An 18154-nucleotide genomic window follows, 5' to 3' on the forward strand; every position below is an offset into this window, starting at 1 on the left:
CAGAATTAGTTCTATGCAGACGAAGGGTATGGCTATGCAACCAAAAATTAACCATCACAAAGACAGCTTAATTTGGGTTGCTAGGAGGCCCGGGCAGAATGGATAAGCAAGTATTGTTGCTGGCTTTACTTAAAATGTGACAAATGTGTTAAGTATAACAAAATAATCAAATTGGAGCACAAAAGTGAAATCATGTGATGTCAGACACCAGATAAATTCTAATTTGTTTTTAAATAAATAAATGTCCCTTTATTATAACTCAATTTCAAACAGTATCCACTGCAAACTAACCACTAAAACGTAACTTGACTTTTTGCACACTTTATTGTATTGTTGATGTGATTTTTATAATACACTTCCTATACACTTAATCACCCATAATGACAAAATAAAGGTTTTTTTATTCTTAAAATGAATGAAAATAAAAAAACTGAAATCTTTGAATTACAAAAATATTCAGACTCTTTTTTTAATCATTTGCACAGAACTTTTGGAGTTCCTTTTTATTTTTTATTCATGTATTTTCTCCCATTTTCTCCCAATTTAGTGTAGTCAATTTGTCTTCCGCTGCGTTGGGATCCCTGATAGCAGTTGAGGTGGGTATATTGCTGCTCACGCCTCCTCCGACTGGCGCGCAGCCCTCAGCTGAACTATTTTTTACCTATGCACTCTGCACAGGCACCTCTCTATCTGCTGATCCGGGTCCTTACACAGCGTTTGAAGACCCCACCCTCATAGTCCGGGCATCCAGCCCTAGCAGAAACGTGTCTGCTCCAGGTACTGCCAATTATGCCAGCTAGATGGCACCCAGCCAACCGGTGGCAACGCAGAGTTTCTAACCGAGGAGTGCAGAATGTCGGCACAGGTGTGCTAGTGGAATATCCCGCTGTGCTACCTGGGCTTTGACTTTTGGAGTTTTTTAGAGTGACCATTGAGTTTCTTTGTTTACCTGCATGGGCCTTATGCTCAATTTTTTACCTTTCGGCCCATATGCTTAATTCAGCCAGATGGCCACCTCTAGGAAGATTTAAGGTTGCGTCAAGCTTTTTCCATTGCAAAATTATATAGGACACTGTGTTCCTGGGAACGCTAAGAAAATGGTATCAGCAGGGTGCTGAGAACGGGGCCATTAGGCAAGCAGAAGGATGAGAGGAAGGCCAAAGAAGAGGATGCGGTAAGGAAGGACATGCAGGTGGATGTTGAGGACAGGACAAGATGGAGACTAATGATCCGCTGTGGCGACCCCTAACTGAAGTAGCCAAAAGATAAGACAATGATCCTGGGAACACTCGAAGTGATAAATATTGTTTTACATCCTTTCCCTGATCTTTGCCTTTCCACAAATAATTGCAAAGATGTACAGCCAGTTCCCTGGATTTCCTGATAATTCAATATAAATGTGTGTGCTGTTCCAAACTACGTCCAGTCAATTTACCGGTGAACTCCAGTTGAGTTGTAGACACATCCAAAATAAATAATGGTTATTTAAGAATGGACATTATTACAGTTTGGAGTCCTACGGCAAATTGTTTGAATGCTTTTTTGAATAAAACATTTTTCAATACATTTTAATACATAACTCTAAGAATATGTTTTCTCTTTGCCATTATAGGCAACTATTGTGACGTGGTTTTCAAAATACTCCTTACAAATACAATCCAGACACAAACAAACACACAAGGATTTAGACTCTCTAATTACTTTATTAGGACAAAAGCCCATAGAGGGTTACCGACATGAGGAGGGGGGTTAGGAGCCAACCCACTTCATCTCTGCATAAGAGACTCCTTTAGCACATCAGTTCTACAACTGCGCTTGCCCCCACCCCAGACACCTGTGTTCAAAAAAGAGCCTTTGTCCGGCCAGGCTTAATTTGATCTGACGCTCCCCCACACATGTGGAACAGCTCAGCGGCCCTCATAACCTTAGCTGATTATGGCTGGGGCTCAGAGTGTGCCATTAGCCCAAATCAGGAAAGTGTAGGGGGAGTGTGTGGGAAGTGACGTCTAAGAACACAAATACGTATCTCTTTCTGGGTTGTTTCACAACCTGAGATTTCCACCACTACTGTTAAGATTTTTGGTGGAGTAAAAAAGGGAAAGAGCTACTAAATGTGAAGGCTTCAAAGCTTAGGTTACATGAGTGCGTCTCACTTACACATCCCTGAAAAGCTTCAGAAAGTAAATTTTTCTTTACTCAATTCTACATTTATCACAATAAATGCCCATCCAATGACAATGACATTATTAATAGTTAAAGCCTGTTAAAGTTTAAGTTGGCTTTATAGTGGCTGAAGAGTTGGGAAATCAAGTGAAAAAGTCAAGCAGTGCAGTTTCTTACACCCAAGGGTGAGACTTTTAACATTCCTGTGTTATTAAATGAGTTCCCCATTATATGTAAAAGGTTTTCTAAATGCTTTAGGGCTTAATTTACTAATTTTACTAGTTTTTCTGCAGTCTGGAGTATTAGATAGTAATTCTGTTTAGACCTGTCTCTGTTTTGACTTGTTTTGTTCCAAACTGCATTTTATTATTTATTTATTTCCTTTTTTGACCACACCACTCATGCATTACACAATTCCTAAAAAACAACTCTGGTGTCTGTGTGAGTAATCCTACTAAATGGAAAACTGGGCACTGGCTTGTTTTTAAACAAGCACTGACATTGGCTATTGGCACATTAAAAAAACAGCAAGCTGACACACCTGACTACCTAACTTCATACAGCTGGTTTATGATTATTAGAAGTGTGCCAAATCACTGGTGATATCTTACATACTTTATTTAAAATATGCATATATGCTGAGAAATTTGACTACAACTATTTACATTTTAGTAAACACTTGGACTTAGTGTTAAGTCAGTCAGACTTACACTTGGCTTGAGTTTTTAATTGGATTTGTTTGTTTATTAGGATTTTAACATCATGTTTTACATTCATGACAGGAACGTAGTTACTCATAACACAAGGTTCATCAGTTCACAAGGTTATATCAAACACAGTCAAGGACAATTTAGTATCTCCAATTCACCTCACTTGCATGTCTGTGGGAGAAAACCGGAGCACCCGGAGTAAAGCCACGCAGACATGGGGAGAACATGCAAACTCCACACAGAAAGGACCCGGACCGCCCCACCTGGGGATCGAACCCAGAACCTTCTTACAGTGCTACCCACTTAGCCACCGTGCCGCCCTAGTTTTGACTTGGATTCAACCCCCTTTACACTTAATCTTGGAAGACTTTACTTATGCACAAAGACTAATAAACCAAAGTATTATTGTTGGTTATAAAGTATGCAATTTGGGATGAAATCATTTTCTCAGGAAAGCTAGCAAGCTAGTTTCTAATCTTGGACTCTTCTTGGACTTGCCAATTGTAATAATGTATTCATTTATATGTTTCTTTCCAGTTAGTTCTTTGTGTATTTTGTATAAAACACATTTCTAGAAAAGTTGGATCATTTGTTAATTCTCTTGAACCTTCATTTAACTGACAATGAAACAAAGAAATGACATATAATGCATGGCTGACCAACACAGTTTTAAAACCTTCCACAATAAGCAGATGAGATCCCTCGATTAGGTATAAAAGTAGGATCCATAGAGGCTTGGTGGGTAACACTGTCGCCTCATAGGACATCAAAAAGGTCCTGGGTTTAATTTCCAGGTGGAGCGGTCTGGGTCCTTTCTGTGTGGAGTTTGTTCTCCCTGTGTCTGTGTGGGTTTCCTCCGGGTACTCCGGGTTCCTCCTCTAAAGTCCCCTAGGTATGAGTGTGTGTGTGTGTAAATGTGCGTGTGAGTGTCCCTGACCATGTATAGAATAAAGAGGTGGTAAAACAGACCATGAATGAATGAGTAGGATCCATTAAAGACTTTGCAAGCAAAGATGGATCGAGGACTCCAACTTTGTGGCAAAACTGCTAATCAGTTTGAAAAGAACATTTCTCAGTGCTCAAGACTGTAAATAATGTAGGTCTTTCACTACAGACACAGGGAATCTGGTGAAATCTCAGTCCGTGTACAGAGGGCTGAAAACCAGTGTTTTATGTATGTGCTCTCAGATGACAATGCATAAAAAACTGTCATGGTAAAATGGTAAATATAGCCACATGGGCTTGGAAGTATTTCGAAAAACTTTTGTCAGTCAACAAAGTCTGTCACTGCATTAAGAAATTCAACCTGAAACTATCACAAAAAGAGAAAGCCATACATCAGTTCTATGCAGAAACATCACAGAAATCTCTGGGTCAAAGCTCATCTTTGATAAAATGAAAGCAGTAACCACGTTTTACCCTAGGGGAAGTTACTTAACCCACATACTGTAGTATCCTTTTGTTTAGTCAATGTAGCTCAGATTTGTGGTATTTGCTCTGATGCTGGTAATCACTCATCACAGGCACTGAAAAGGCTCTTTAATCTGATCAGTCACCACATTGCCCTCCTTTAACTATTCGACTAATAGTAGATCATCAAACATAACTATAATGCAAGAATAGTACTTTCTGCACTATTCATCAAATATTTTACAACTTCCTGGAACTCCAGAAAGCGTGCATGGGAGCAAAAAAAATTTGCAATGCTGGGTGCTAGGCATACAACATCCTTATTCTTTATTCTTTCTCTCTTTTACTCCAGTTCAATAGTTGACTTTACTAGAGAGTTCTCAGAGCAGCCTCTGATGCATACATAAAGCAGTTGGTTCATGTGCACTCTCTGATTTAAACGGGACACATGGACAGTGTCCTGTGACCACCGATGAAAGTCTAGAAGATGACCAACTCAAACAGCAGCAATAGATGAGCGATTGTCTCTGACTTTACATCTACAAGGTGGACTAAATAATACCTACTGTGTGGTGGTCCTGACCATTGAAGAACAGGGTGAAAGCAGGTTAAAAAGATATGTTGAGAAATAGTTGGACTACAGTAATTTTAGAACTATAAAGTGCTTCTATATGGTAAGCGGAGCTGATAAAATGGACAGTGAGTGTAGGAACAAGGAGGTGGTTTTAATGTTATTGCTGATCAGTGTACCTACATAGCTTGTTTGGAAGCTGAGGTCAGAACGATGAACCAACAATAATCCGACTGATAGCACAAACCACTACCCAATAGGCTACCACTGTCCCAAAACATCTAACAACTGCTGGGCCAACCCTTGCAAGTCTTTTACATGCCTAAAATTGAGACATTCTAGCATCTCTTCTTCACAGAATAGTTTTAATTCGGTTACATTAGAGAGTTTCAGAGCATAGACTGCATGTTTAAGGTCTTGCCACAGCATCTCAATTGGATTCAAGTCAGAACTTTGCTCTTCAGATCAATGGCCTGCTGCATAACCCAACTGCACTTGAGCTTTAAGTCATGAACTGACAGGCAAACATTCTGCTTCATGATTTAAGATCATGACAGAGAGAAATTCATGGTTCCATCAATGTCAATGTGAAGTTGTCCAGGTCCTGTGGAAGCAAAGCAGCCACACCACTTCCATCACTATAGTGTAAGTCAAAAAAGGGACCTGTGTACCTTTGCCTCCAACATGGAAAATGTTGATTACTAACTTAAAATTATTTTATTGTTAGATACAACAACATCTGTTTCGTAAGATCTGTGAAACTGGCAGTTATGAAAGCGAGGCGGCCAACCAAAAAGCATGCATGCCTATGACAGCATAGCTCAAGTTCAAGAACTGGTGAGAACAAACCTCAGAACTGAACTGGAGCCAACTGTCAGTCTGAATGATTCATTATGATCTGGTGCTGCAACAGAGAAAGAAGTTTGTACAAAGAGTTTTTAATCACAGTGTATGTTAGACTGTTTGTATGATGTTCTTATGGTGGACTGCGATGTTAGCTTTACACTATATGTAATGGGACACATGTCTTCCAAGCATTTCAAATTTATTAGCTTATTTATTTATTAGGATTGTAACGTCATGTTTTACACACTTTGGTTACATACATGACAGAACAGGTAATCACTGGTTACACAAGATTCTTCAGTTCAAGTCTTTAATGTCAAACACAGTCATGAACAATTTAGTATCTCCAATTCACCTCATTTGCATGTCTTTGTACTGTGGGAGGAAACCGGAGATCCTGGAGGAAACCCACGCAGACACAGGGAGAACATGCAAACTTCACACAGAAAGGACCCAGGCCACTCCACCTGGGAATAAAAATCAAGGACCTTTTTGCTGTGACAGTGCTACCCACTGAGCCACCCAATTTATTAGCTTAAACAAGATTCTGATGAGCAGATCAAATGTACATGCTTAAAGTAATCTAAGCATGTGCTTTATTAGAAAGGTCAGAAAAAAATAGAAAAGATCATACTCAATAAAAAATCAAAGGACCATACAAAAGATCAGTTTCAGGAATAGGCTTACTTGCTTTTTAGTAGTGCCGAATACTAAGATATTCTGAAATGCATGCAGTTTTAAAGGATTCAACTTAATGAAATAAAAGTAAACTAAATGCTCGGCGCCCAGGTGGCGCAGCTGGCTATTCCGCTAGCACACCAGCACCGAGTTTCTGAACTCCTCGGTTCAAGACTCGGTGCTGCCACCGGTCAGCTGGGCGCCATCTGGCGGGAATAATTGCCTGCAGCAGATACTAATAGGCCACCGTATCTGCAGGGTGGGGGCGGGACTATGTGTGGGTGGGTGGGTCTTCATACGCTGTGTAAGGACCCTGATTGGTGGAAGAGACGCCTTTGCAGAGAGCATGGGCGAGAAGAGGAGGGCTGTATGTGTCGGAAGAGGCGTGTACAGTGACGTGCTCTCCTTGGATGCAATCTGGTATCTCTCAGCAGCAGAAGACAAAAATTGAGTGCGTGAAATCAGGAGGAAAATGGGGAGAAAATGCATTAAAAAAAAAAAGTAAAGTAAATAATTTCAAGTGCCCTGATCCAAGCACTGGCCCCTCGAGATTGTATTATTTCTATATTGTATATAATTCTTGTGCTTGGGTTTTCTGGCATTTGAAACCCTATTCTAATCAGACCACTGCAACTAACTGCTAATAGCATGCCAGTGTCATAGTCAATACCGTCTCTCCAGACCATACCAAACCAAACCAAACCAGACCACGACTTTTAGAGGTCAATACCAAAACAAGAACTGCCTGAACTGTACAGTACTTTCAGTAGTGTAGCACTTTTGGAATTAGATTCCACTGTAAAAAGAAACTCAAAACTTGCCTGATGAAACTTTTCTAGCCAAAAAAAAAAGCAAGAATTCCCCCAACTCCTGTTAAGTAATCATGTACTTAAATCACATAAGTAAAATAGTAAGCAGCCTGTATTGATTGTCAACTTAAAAGTGTATGCATATGGAAATTTGAGTGAGATTTTAAATATGTGATTAATTAAAGTTTTGTTTCAGTAGCCTATTGGAAAGCAACAAATGTGACAGTTAATGCCAGCAGCACTACAGGCCTAATGTGTAGTTACTCATTCGTTTAACTTTAATAATTGCTTTACCCTTTGTTAGGTTTGAAACGGGTCAGGCACCACCTGAAAACACTTGGCAGAAAGAGATAGTATACCATGGTCAGGGTGCCAATCTATCACAGGACACCAAACACACACACCAGTCAACAGACAGCAGACCTGGGTTCAATCCCCTTTTCTGTCACTGTCTTTCAAAAGGCTTCCTTCTGTCTATTTAAGCTCTCGTGTCCTCCAGGTACAAAATATGCAAAAGATGGATCAGTTAAACTAAATTTCCACTAGATGTAAGTGAGAAAATGTAAGACCCAGAGAAAACACACACAGACACAGGACAAAGAATATGTCAAACTGACTTGAACCCAGGTCCTTGGAAGTTTTTCGCTTTGTAGTACACCAGTAATGTTCTATTGGATTTAGTTTAGATGAATGAAGAAGCAATTAGAGTACAAAATTCTTAGAAGACAAGTTTGAGATGACATGACCGGTGTGACAATTCCTATTAAACAACTGAATGATGCACAATGGCATGTAAACAATATCTTATTGGTATTAAAGAGCTCAATGTCTAACAAACAACATTTCCTTTACATTACACCGGCAGCCTAACCTGTTGACAAAAAGCAGATTGGGGTCATATATTCATTTTTTAGGCCAAATTCTGACCCATATGCAGGGTGCAGAAGAAATCGTGATTCATTACACCAGGCAACATTTTTACAATCTTCGATTGTCCTTTGTGGTTCAATGTGTTATGTGTTTTATAATGCTTTTCTATTCACCACATATGTAAATTGTAATTTCTGTCATTTTAAACCAGTTGATCCATTTTCTTATAAATTGTGTTTTTTAAATGTGTTTTCACCTTTAGAACTGCCACTCACTGGATGTTTTTTTTCTCACACCCTTTTGTGCAAACTTTAAACTGTTGCAAGTGAAAAGACAAAAAGATAAGCAGTTCATATATATAACATATTCACACCAGCTTGAACCTTGCAACAGTTAAACTCACATCTATCCCATTTTTCCCATTGTGATGTTTGATGTGAGGCTCTTGACCTTTGTCTATAATTGCATGCATTGCACTGCTACCACATAACTGACTGATAAATACATGAATGAAAGTATATGAGGCAGTCTTTGTGAAATGGCTATATATGAATAACAAAAACTGTAGTGACTATAAACATATTATTGTGACAACTGGTGATGAGGCAAAGGCCCAAGGGGACACAAAGATTCCAGAATAATTTTTTTCTTAGACTGAGACAAGCTGTCACTTAAGAAAAAGAAAACATGTTCCCAATCCTCAAGTTATTGTGCAATTTCATGCGATTTCTTTGTCCGTGGGGGCAGCCTACTATTGCTGTTCCCATTAGAGCAGAACAACTTGCAAACAGAGGGCTAATGTATTCTGCGTGCCAGAGAGAAAGAGAGTGTGCAGGGGTGAGGCTGACCGGGTGTACAAACTCTTTTTTGGAGCAGGAAAACACTTGACACCACTGTTTCCACTTTCGCTGGCCTGTTTCCTTTGCTTTAGGGTGGAAGGTTTGCAGCATGAACCACGGTAAACTGGGGGTGAATATGTTAGTCTGAGCTAGATTTAAATGATTAGTAGTAAGGGTGTGCTAATATAAGTGTGTATGGGTGTTTGACTGAGTGCTGCTACAGCACAACCTGCTGGTTAAATACAGTACATATACACTGATCAGCCATAACATTAAAACCACCTCCTTGTTTCTACACTCACTGTCCATTTTATCAGCTCCACTTATCATATAGAAGCATTTTGCAGTTCCACAAATCTGACTGTAGTCCATCTGTTTCTCTGCATGCTTTGTTAGCCCCCTTTCATGCTGTTCTTCAATGGTCAGGACTCTCCCAGGACCACCACAGAGCAGGTATTATTTGGGTGGTGGATCATTCTCAGCACTGCAGTGACACTGACATGGTGGTGGTTTGGCTATAGAGAGTCTCCTGACCTATTGCTGTACGGTATGGTTTAACAGCTGCACAGAGAAGAACAGAAAGGTCCTGCGGCGAGTGGTAAGGTCGGCAGAACGTGTCATTGGCGCAACTCTACCAGACCTCAAAGACATCTACACTGGACGACTCAAAAAGAAAGCGAGCTGCATTTTAAAAGACCCCACCCACCCTGGACATAACCTGTTCTGCCCATTGCCCTCTGGAAAGAGACATCGAGCAATCAAAGTAAAAACGAAGAGATTAAAACATAGCTTTTACCCACAAGCAGTCAAATGCGTAACCCCTCTACCCCACACATGAAACTGCAGCTGTTTATTTAATCGGATATATGTAGTCACTGTCAGCTTTATTCATTGACATCTGTTGTACCTTGTGTGTCCTTGTGACTCAATGGATATATACACTTGCTGTCAATCTAGAGTGCTAAATGGTTTTTCGTTGTTTGTACAATGACAATAAATCTATCTATCTATCTATCTATCTATTAGTGTGTGTTGTGCTGGTATGAGTGGATAAGACACAGCAGCGCAGCAGGTGGTTTTAATGTTATGCCTGATCGTGTATATTGGCATTTAACATGAATATGTGTAATATGGAATTTCCAGTAAGTATAATATGGGATTTCCAATCATATCATGTTATTTTCACAATGTACAATAATGTATTGAATTGTGGTATCATTAAAAAGCAAAACATCAAGACCTAGCGACAGAGAGCAGACCAAGCTTATGATACAATGGTCTTAAGAACTACAACCCTGCAGTGTACCTGCTTTAATTCAGTCAGGGCCTGACCACTGTTTTTATCAGTTTCAAAGGAAATTTGTCTTCTAAAATATCAGCAGCATACTTGTCCACAGCAGCCAGGAACAGATGTGAAAGTGATTTAGTAAGGTAAACATACGTGACCCAGACGTCTTGCACTGACCAGTGACACAAAACCCTCTGTGTTCCTCCACACTACGCCGTCAGAGCATAGCACATTTCAGACTGCAAGGTTGCAAGCTCAAAATCAGGACTGGCCTAATTATCAGCTTAAAAAGGTCAATAGAAGATCCCTAGGGAAGCATAATAACTTCAGTTTGGTTATAAAGTGCTTCTGCATAAATAAAACCTGCCTGTTTTATTGATCGCAGATAAATTTGCTTTATTTTTGCTGCTACTAAAATAAAATGTTAATTTTACTACAATAGTCATTTTTTAATAAAGAGGACTAGTCGTCACTGATTAATCTTTAGTAATTGCTTCATTATAATCAGGATCATGGTGGGTCCAGAGGCTACCCAAAAACAGTAGGCACAAGCCTACTGGACAAGCCACTGGTCAATCGCAAGGTATCACCCATTTACTTGCATCAGGGAGTGATGTAGGCCTTGTCCACACAAACATGGCAGTTTTTTCTTTTTAACTTCTGTACTTCTGTCTCTGCTTTTGGCCTTTCATCCACACAAAACAATGTTTTTGGTCTTTAAAAACTTACGTTAGTACAACATAGACAGAATGTACTTATTTTTTTAAAGATGATTTGATGTGGATTTAGTAACCACCTCATTACATAAGAGTATCCAATCCAGCCCAATGGAATATTTTGGAAGGATGGGGAAAAAACATAGGCAATGTTCGAACCCTGCTACCAACAGTCCTAGAACTGTGCAGCTCTAACAGTACTTGCTGTGCCATGACGCTGTCCCAACAGATTAAAGATTTGTACAAATTACTGAAAGCTTCCAATGAACACTAGGCAGATGTTATCTGCACCTAGGTAAAAATAGGATCATGGTGTGCTTGGGTGGTGCAGCATTTGAATAAGCAAGCCCCCTGTTTCAGACACTGAATTTGACTTTTAGCAAAGCGACCAGCCTGGTTACAGTTGTCCGTATCTGAGGGAGGAGTGGCCAGATGTAGAGTCACATTGCAACAGCGACTCCTACTGTCTGGTTAAGGCAACGGCAAAAGGAATACAGAAAGCAGAGCATGATCTGTCTAGCCTGTGGCCCTTCTCATGCAAGCGGCAAGGGTCACCATAGGAAAACTGGAGATCCAAACTAGGGGACAAACAAAAGAAATAAAGAGAAAAAAGGAACATGTTTCTATCTGAATTAAAGTTAATATATATATTAATATAATATATATAAATGTTTAGTGCCTAATCAACCAAGATCCCAAATAAACAGTATGTATTTGGCTATGTATTCTAATATATAAGTGCAATCCTTGCTTCTGGGCACTGTGTGTTGTTACGTTTTTTCCTTCAGGTACTCCAGTTTCCTCTCACTTTCGAAAAAGTGCCAGCTATACTAATTGGCCATGGGTGTGAGCGAGTGAGAAAGTGAATGTGGAAGTGTCTCATCTGACAATGAATTGGTGCTCTGTCCAGTGCCTTTTTCCCAGTGTCTCTGCTAGACCAGCCACAAACCTGACCAAGTTGATTAGTAAAAATGCCAGTGGTAGCTTAGCATTTAAGGTGACGATTAGTGTTTAAAAGTTCACTGGTTCAAGCCCCACATCGACCAGGTTGCCACTCGCAATTCGGTCACAATTGTAAGTAAATTGTGTATTTGTAAAAAAAAAAAAAAAAAAAAAAAAAAAAAAAAAAAAACGAATAAAGAATAAATGAATAAACAATTTGCAACTGACAACAAAGGTAAAGTTATGGGTTTCTCAAAAAATGTTTTAATGACCCACATTTTGTCCTTAAAATTCATTTATTTATTTATTATTATTTTTCTCTGCAACCCATTTTCTTGGCTTGTGACCCTTGGGGTTTGAAAAACCCTGTACTAAATAACCATGGCAAATTCAGATGTCATACAGCAAGAAGTCACAGAGCCAGTACAATTGCCCTCAGCTGCTTGCTTTGTATACTGTCACAATTGTAAATCACTTTGGATAAACATGCCCGCTAAATACCATAAATAAAAATGTACTCTTTCACTGACACCTTAGGGTAATTTAGAGCAGATAGTCTACATTCTGCCATTTTTAGAAGGTGGAGGTTAAGACATGACACTGCAAAAATGCCAAGCAATAATAGCTAAACACAATTGTGCAGTTCAAGTAATTAGAAATATAATAACAGTTACAGCATCTACACTAGCACCAGTTCAGGTAACACACACACTGTGCTTACATAACACATGATAAACAGGCTTGCCTATGAACGTTGGTATGAAACTGGTTTAGCTGGAACCAGTGGGGTTAAACTTGTACATTTGGAGGTGAGGCATGCTATAGATCTAGAACATGAGGTTTGCAGTATGCTGCACTTAGATGACCTTTATTGCTGGTTGTTTTTTCTGCCCATGCAAATATGAAAACATTAAGCAAATTTACTTTAGCAGAAAAAAACTGATTTAATCCAGGTGGCTTTATTAGATTTCTTGACATTTACAATTAGAATATTGGAGTATGCTATATAAGCACAGTCAAATAGTCAGAAAATTGTCAAAATATGACAATGATCTGATCAGCAGCACAAGGATCCAATTATACACTGCCTGGCCAAAAAAAAGGTCACACACTTTAATATTTCGTTGGACCGCCTTTAGCTTTAATTACGGCACGCATTCGCTGTGGCATCGTTTCCACAAGCTTCTGCAATGTCACAACATTTATTTCAACAAAGTTGCATTAATTTTCCCCAAGATCTTGTATTGATGAAGGGAGATTTGGACCACTGCGCTAAGTTTTTTCCAGCACATCCCAAAGATTCTCAATGGGGTTCAGGTCTGGACTCTGTGGTGGCCAATCCATGTGTGAAAATGATGTCTTATGCTCCCTGAACCACTCTTTCACAATTTGAGCCTGATGAATCCTGGCATTGTCATCTTGGAATATGCCCCGTGCCATCAGGGAAGAAAAAATCCATTGATGGAATAACCTGGTCGTTCAGTATATTCAGGTAGTCAGCTGACCTCATTCTTTGGGCACATAACGTTGCTGAACCTAGACCTGACCAACTGCAGCAACCCCAGATCATAGAACTGCCCCCACAGGCTTGTACAATAGGCACTAGGCATGATGGGTGCATCACTTCAGCCGCCTCTCTTCTTACCCTGATGCGCCTATCACTCTGGAACAGGGTTAATCTGGACTCATCAGACCACATGACCTTCTTCCATTGCTCCAGAGTCCAATCTTTATGCTCCCTAGCAAATTGAAGCCGTTTTTGCCGGTTAGTCTCACTGACAAGTGGTTTTCTTAAGGCTACACAGCTGTTTAGTCCCAATCCCTTGAGTTCCCTTCGCATTGTGCATGTGGAAATGCTCTTACTTTCACTATTAAACATATCCCTGAGTTCTACTGTGGTTTTTTACCATTTGATTTCAAAAGCCTCTTTTAATAATCTATCAAAATTTATCAAAAGTCCGTGTCATGTGACTTAAGAGCTGTAGCGAGCTGACCTAAGAGTTGTAGTTTTGGCTAGTGAACTAGTTTAGTAGAATGTGTTTGCTTCTAATAATTATTAGTGTCTCTATTTTCGTCTATTCAAATGATCAGGCTTCCCCACCAGGTGAATTTTATGCATGTCCAGTCAAAGTCTTTTCATTTTAATCGTTAAAGTCTTGAAAAGCAAGTGTTTTTTTTCTTCTTTTAGACAAATTTCACTACACCAGCCTTACTTCATTTCATGATTGTGTACAGCTACCCACCATGCATTACTAATAAATCAATCTGCTTTTTCTGCTTTTTGCTTTGTCTTGTCTCGGCGCATGTTCAAAGGAGCCATGCTGTGATGCCTCCGCTTATGAGGCCCACAGGAAATGGAATGATGCCTTCCTTGAGGCCCAGCACTCTTATAAAGGTTCTTGTGTAACGCTGATCTGAGATCAGTCCTCTTTATTAAACTTTCATACAGGGACCAAAGCAGCTGAAAAATAGCCGTACCCAGCAGAGCAAAATAAATAAGAAAAAATATATTTATGTACTTTTTAGACATCTGCTTAAATCTAATGTAACAGATTTAAAATCAGTATTACTATAGACAGACAAATCCAACTGTGCTCTATATTCCATTCCTCATTCCACTGCTTTTGCTGGCCTTGCAATTACACGCTCCTCAGTGGGGTGACTGTTGTAAATGCAGTTCATTAAAGTTCATGCTGTATTGACCTAGCATTTTCTAACAAACACAGACATATTTAAATGTTGGGTTAGAGGGCTGGCATTTAGCAGAATGTTCTTCCCTGCTACTGAGCAACATTTAACATGTTTGTATTTATGGATATATCATAAAGGTCACTATGGATATGACGTTGCAACAATATATTTCAATGAAGATTTATTACTAATACAATTTAAAACAGCAACTAAAATGTATATGAAAACAACATATTTTACCAAAGCTGAACAAGCAATCATTTGCCAAAACAATAATGGACATTTTTCAGGCAATAGAGAGGTTGCTGACTCACAGGAGCCAGTGAGTCTCCTTGCTGGCAGATATATGGACATGGTGGGGAAAGACCTACTTTTCAACACCCAGTGAGACGTATTTTGAGCATTATTAGTGGCACTCGGAGCCAGGACCCCTGGGAAAGCCCTAACAAGAACAATATGGGTCTGATTAAAATTCTAGAACATGAATGTGTAGCCTGATTTTCGGATTCTTGTTGAGTTTGATGCATTTAAAAGACTACAGAGATAAAATGGTAATGGTGCTCTTGGTATTTTCTTAGACATGCTTGATTCATCAATACAAACAGATTAAAACTAGACAAGTCACTCTTTGGCCATAATTTAATGAGTTTAAAAAGTATGTGTCAAAACTAAGGCAAAAATGCGAACACTAATATATTAACAGGTTCTTTGGAGGACAGCATTTTTACATAACTCAATTCGGCATGTTTACTTCAATTTACTTGCTTTCTAATATATCTCACATATTGACAGGTGCCACTGTATCAAGATAATCAATGGCATTCACTTTAGCCGTCAGTGGTTTTAATGTTGTGGCTGTTATATTATGAAAGTTTTTGTGTTGTATATTTCAGGATAGATAGATAGATGGATGGATGGATGGATGGATGGATGGATGGATGGATGGATGGATGGATGGATGGATGGATGGATGGATGGATGGATGGATGGATGGATGGATGGATAGATAGATAGATAGATAGATAGATAGATAGATAGATAGATAGATAGATAGATAGATAGATAGATAATGGATGGATGGAAGTTGTGCAGCTGGCAATATGGCATGGAATAATAATAATAATCAGTAGCAATAATATAATGTATAGCAGATATAAACACATCATACGTATAAAATCTAAATGAAATATGAATAATATAAATAATATAGATATAAATATGTACAGTAAATAGATTAGAATTCGATTAAACACCTCCACCATTGTGGTGTTAAACAGTCTAACTGCCTGGGGAACAAAAGACTTTCTCAGCCTGTCTGTTGAGCAGGACAAAGCCAGCAGTGTCTCACTAAACACACTCCTCCGTCTGCTGACTGTGCTGTTCAGAGGGTGGTGTGTGTTATCCATGATTGATAGGAGCTTCTAAGGGTTCTTTTCTGTTCTCTACAAAACATAACACCAACACTGCATTGCAAAATATTAATTAACCTCCAACTTACTATAGTACAATCCATGCTGTTCGCGTTGCCAAATCCACTCAGATTCATTTATTTTTCCTCCTTGATTTTACGCTGCACATCAGCGCATAAACTTTGATTGCTCGCTACTTGTTGACGTGCATTTTTGGACGTGGTATCATTAAACCCCTCGTCACTTCTCGCGTGTGTTTTTGTAAAAAAAAAAAAAAAAAAAAAAACGTAGTTTGGGAGATCAGAGAAGCTCGCCTGTGATTCCAGTCGGTAATAGATCGTGTAGTGTGAAAGCCCCTATCACCGATCAGTCATGTAGTGTGAAATACACACCGACTGAAAGACTCCCGAGTGCAAGAGATTCAGTTGTGTAGTGTGAACTGTACCCGGCAAATCAGAAAGTCGTGTAGTGTGAACTTGGCATTGTTATGGTCCTGAAGTTTTCAGCTCTGCTACTACCGCCTCATGAAACGCTCGCATTGCAGACATTACACTTCGCTGTTGGACTTGTTACACTTTCCAATTTAAAGTATTTCCTCACAGCGGACATGCTGACGTAAAACAAAGGATCGGGCTTAGGATCGGCCTTAGTAAAGCCGATACCGATCAGTAACAAAATGCCTTGATCAAACCTGATTCCAATCTTTGAGATCGGATCGGGCCATCCCTAATTATTTCTTTTAAAAAAAGAAAAGAAAATACTGTATTTGTGCTTATCTTTTATTTGTCTAAATAATGAATGCCCTTTTATTTCTGAGGTAGGTACAAATTATGCAAAATAATTTTGAATTAAGCTCAATTTGGCTGAAAAACCCCAAATTTGGCAACCATACAAGACAACCGCAGTATGTCAGTATATTATAATGCCACCACAATGCCAAATCAGACCAGTAGCTATTGATTATAAATTCATATCTAAGGCTTTATATGAAAAAAAAAAACAGCACAGTCTACTTTGTGCTGTTACAAAGTAATAATTATTAAAAATCTTCGAGTCAACATCAAAGGTTAAAAGATATTCTTCTTTTGTCTCTCACAGTTTGAATATCATTTGTCTAAAGCAGCACTGAGCAGCTGAATAAAGAACATTACAACTCATCTGGTTGTAAAATTTATTTGAACTGGCTGTAGGATGTGACACAGACAGCATACTTGTTGTCAGCAACCTTCTTTCAGTTCACACTCCTAGACTAACATCCCTTTCTGCACTGCACATAAAGAGGTCTTCATTCCCTCCAGGAGTGTTCTACACTAGTCAGCTGAAAAGCCATCACCCCTGTGTAGGTGCACTTACCTAACTTAAACTAATGTCTATGTGAGCATTTATAGTACTGTATGGAACAAAGCCATGGTCCAGGTTAATCAAAGGCACCTTTTACACTAGCTATTTCCCTCTAACACTAGCTCCCTCTCAGCACTGTTCCTCATCTCCACCCAGACCCACCTGAACAAACCCACATTAGAGAATTAAAAGAGAGCTACATGAACCTGATGCCTTCACAAACTGTACACTCCACGTACTATGGCCGGTGCAAAGTTGGAACAGATAAACACGCCACTCCAAGAGCTGGAAAGCAGAGCTGGGCAGACTGGAAGGGGGTTGGTATTTATACAGGTGCTTTAGAAATAAGCATGGGCAAAAAAAAACACTTTTCAAAGAGAAAAAGAAGAACACTTTTAATCCTTTGGCTTCCACAGAGCAGAGGCTGAAAAAAGCAACGTGCTCAAACCGCTTCAAAAAGTGAATAAACAAACATGGCACGTTTGAAATGACTACACTGGCATTTCAAACTCATCAGACTCGTAGACTAAAGTTGGATTTTAATATGATCTAATTACAAGCCTATCTTTGTGCGATACTGTCCCTCAAATGAACTTGTGCTGAGAGGGTTCATTTAGCCAAATGAAAGAAAAACTAAAGTAAACAGATACGCTAGCAGGAGGGGATGAGGACTAGTTAAAACTTTCATGATGTTCAGCTTGGAAGATTGATCTGAGATTACCGTAATTCCACCAGATTTCTTTTCACCAGAGCTCTTTCAACAGCATTTCATTCACTCTTTAATTCCACTGTTGCAAAAAAATACTTTGTACAGCCTTTGGAAGTAGTCATGGTTCTGTCTTAATTACAGTGAAGCTGCCTTGATCTAAAT

At 39.2% G+C, this 18154-nt stretch overlaps 1 protein-coding gene across 1 annotated transcript in view; it reads right to left on the bottom strand.

Moving 5' to 3' along the window:
- kcnq1.2 (potassium voltage-gated channel, KQT-like subfamily, member 1.2) overlaps window positions 1–18154 on the bottom strand; it is a 180383-nt gene that overhangs the window by 109599 nt on the left and 52630 nt on the right. The window contains exon 14 of the mRNA XM_063003118.1: window positions 8906–8917. Within this exon, the coding sequence (XP_062859188.1) occupies window positions 8906–8917 (12 nt within the window). The remainder of the gene's footprint in view (window positions 1–8905; window positions 8918–18154) is intronic.

The sequence above is a fragment of the Trichomycterus rosablanca genome, chromosome 1 (assembly GCF_030014385.1).
Source record: "Trichomycterus rosablanca isolate fTriRos1 chromosome 1, fTriRos1.hap1, whole genome shotgun sequence".
In the NCBI taxonomy this organism is placed as follows: domain Eukaryota; kingdom Metazoa; phylum Chordata; class Actinopteri; order Siluriformes; family Trichomycteridae; genus Trichomycterus; species Trichomycterus rosablanca.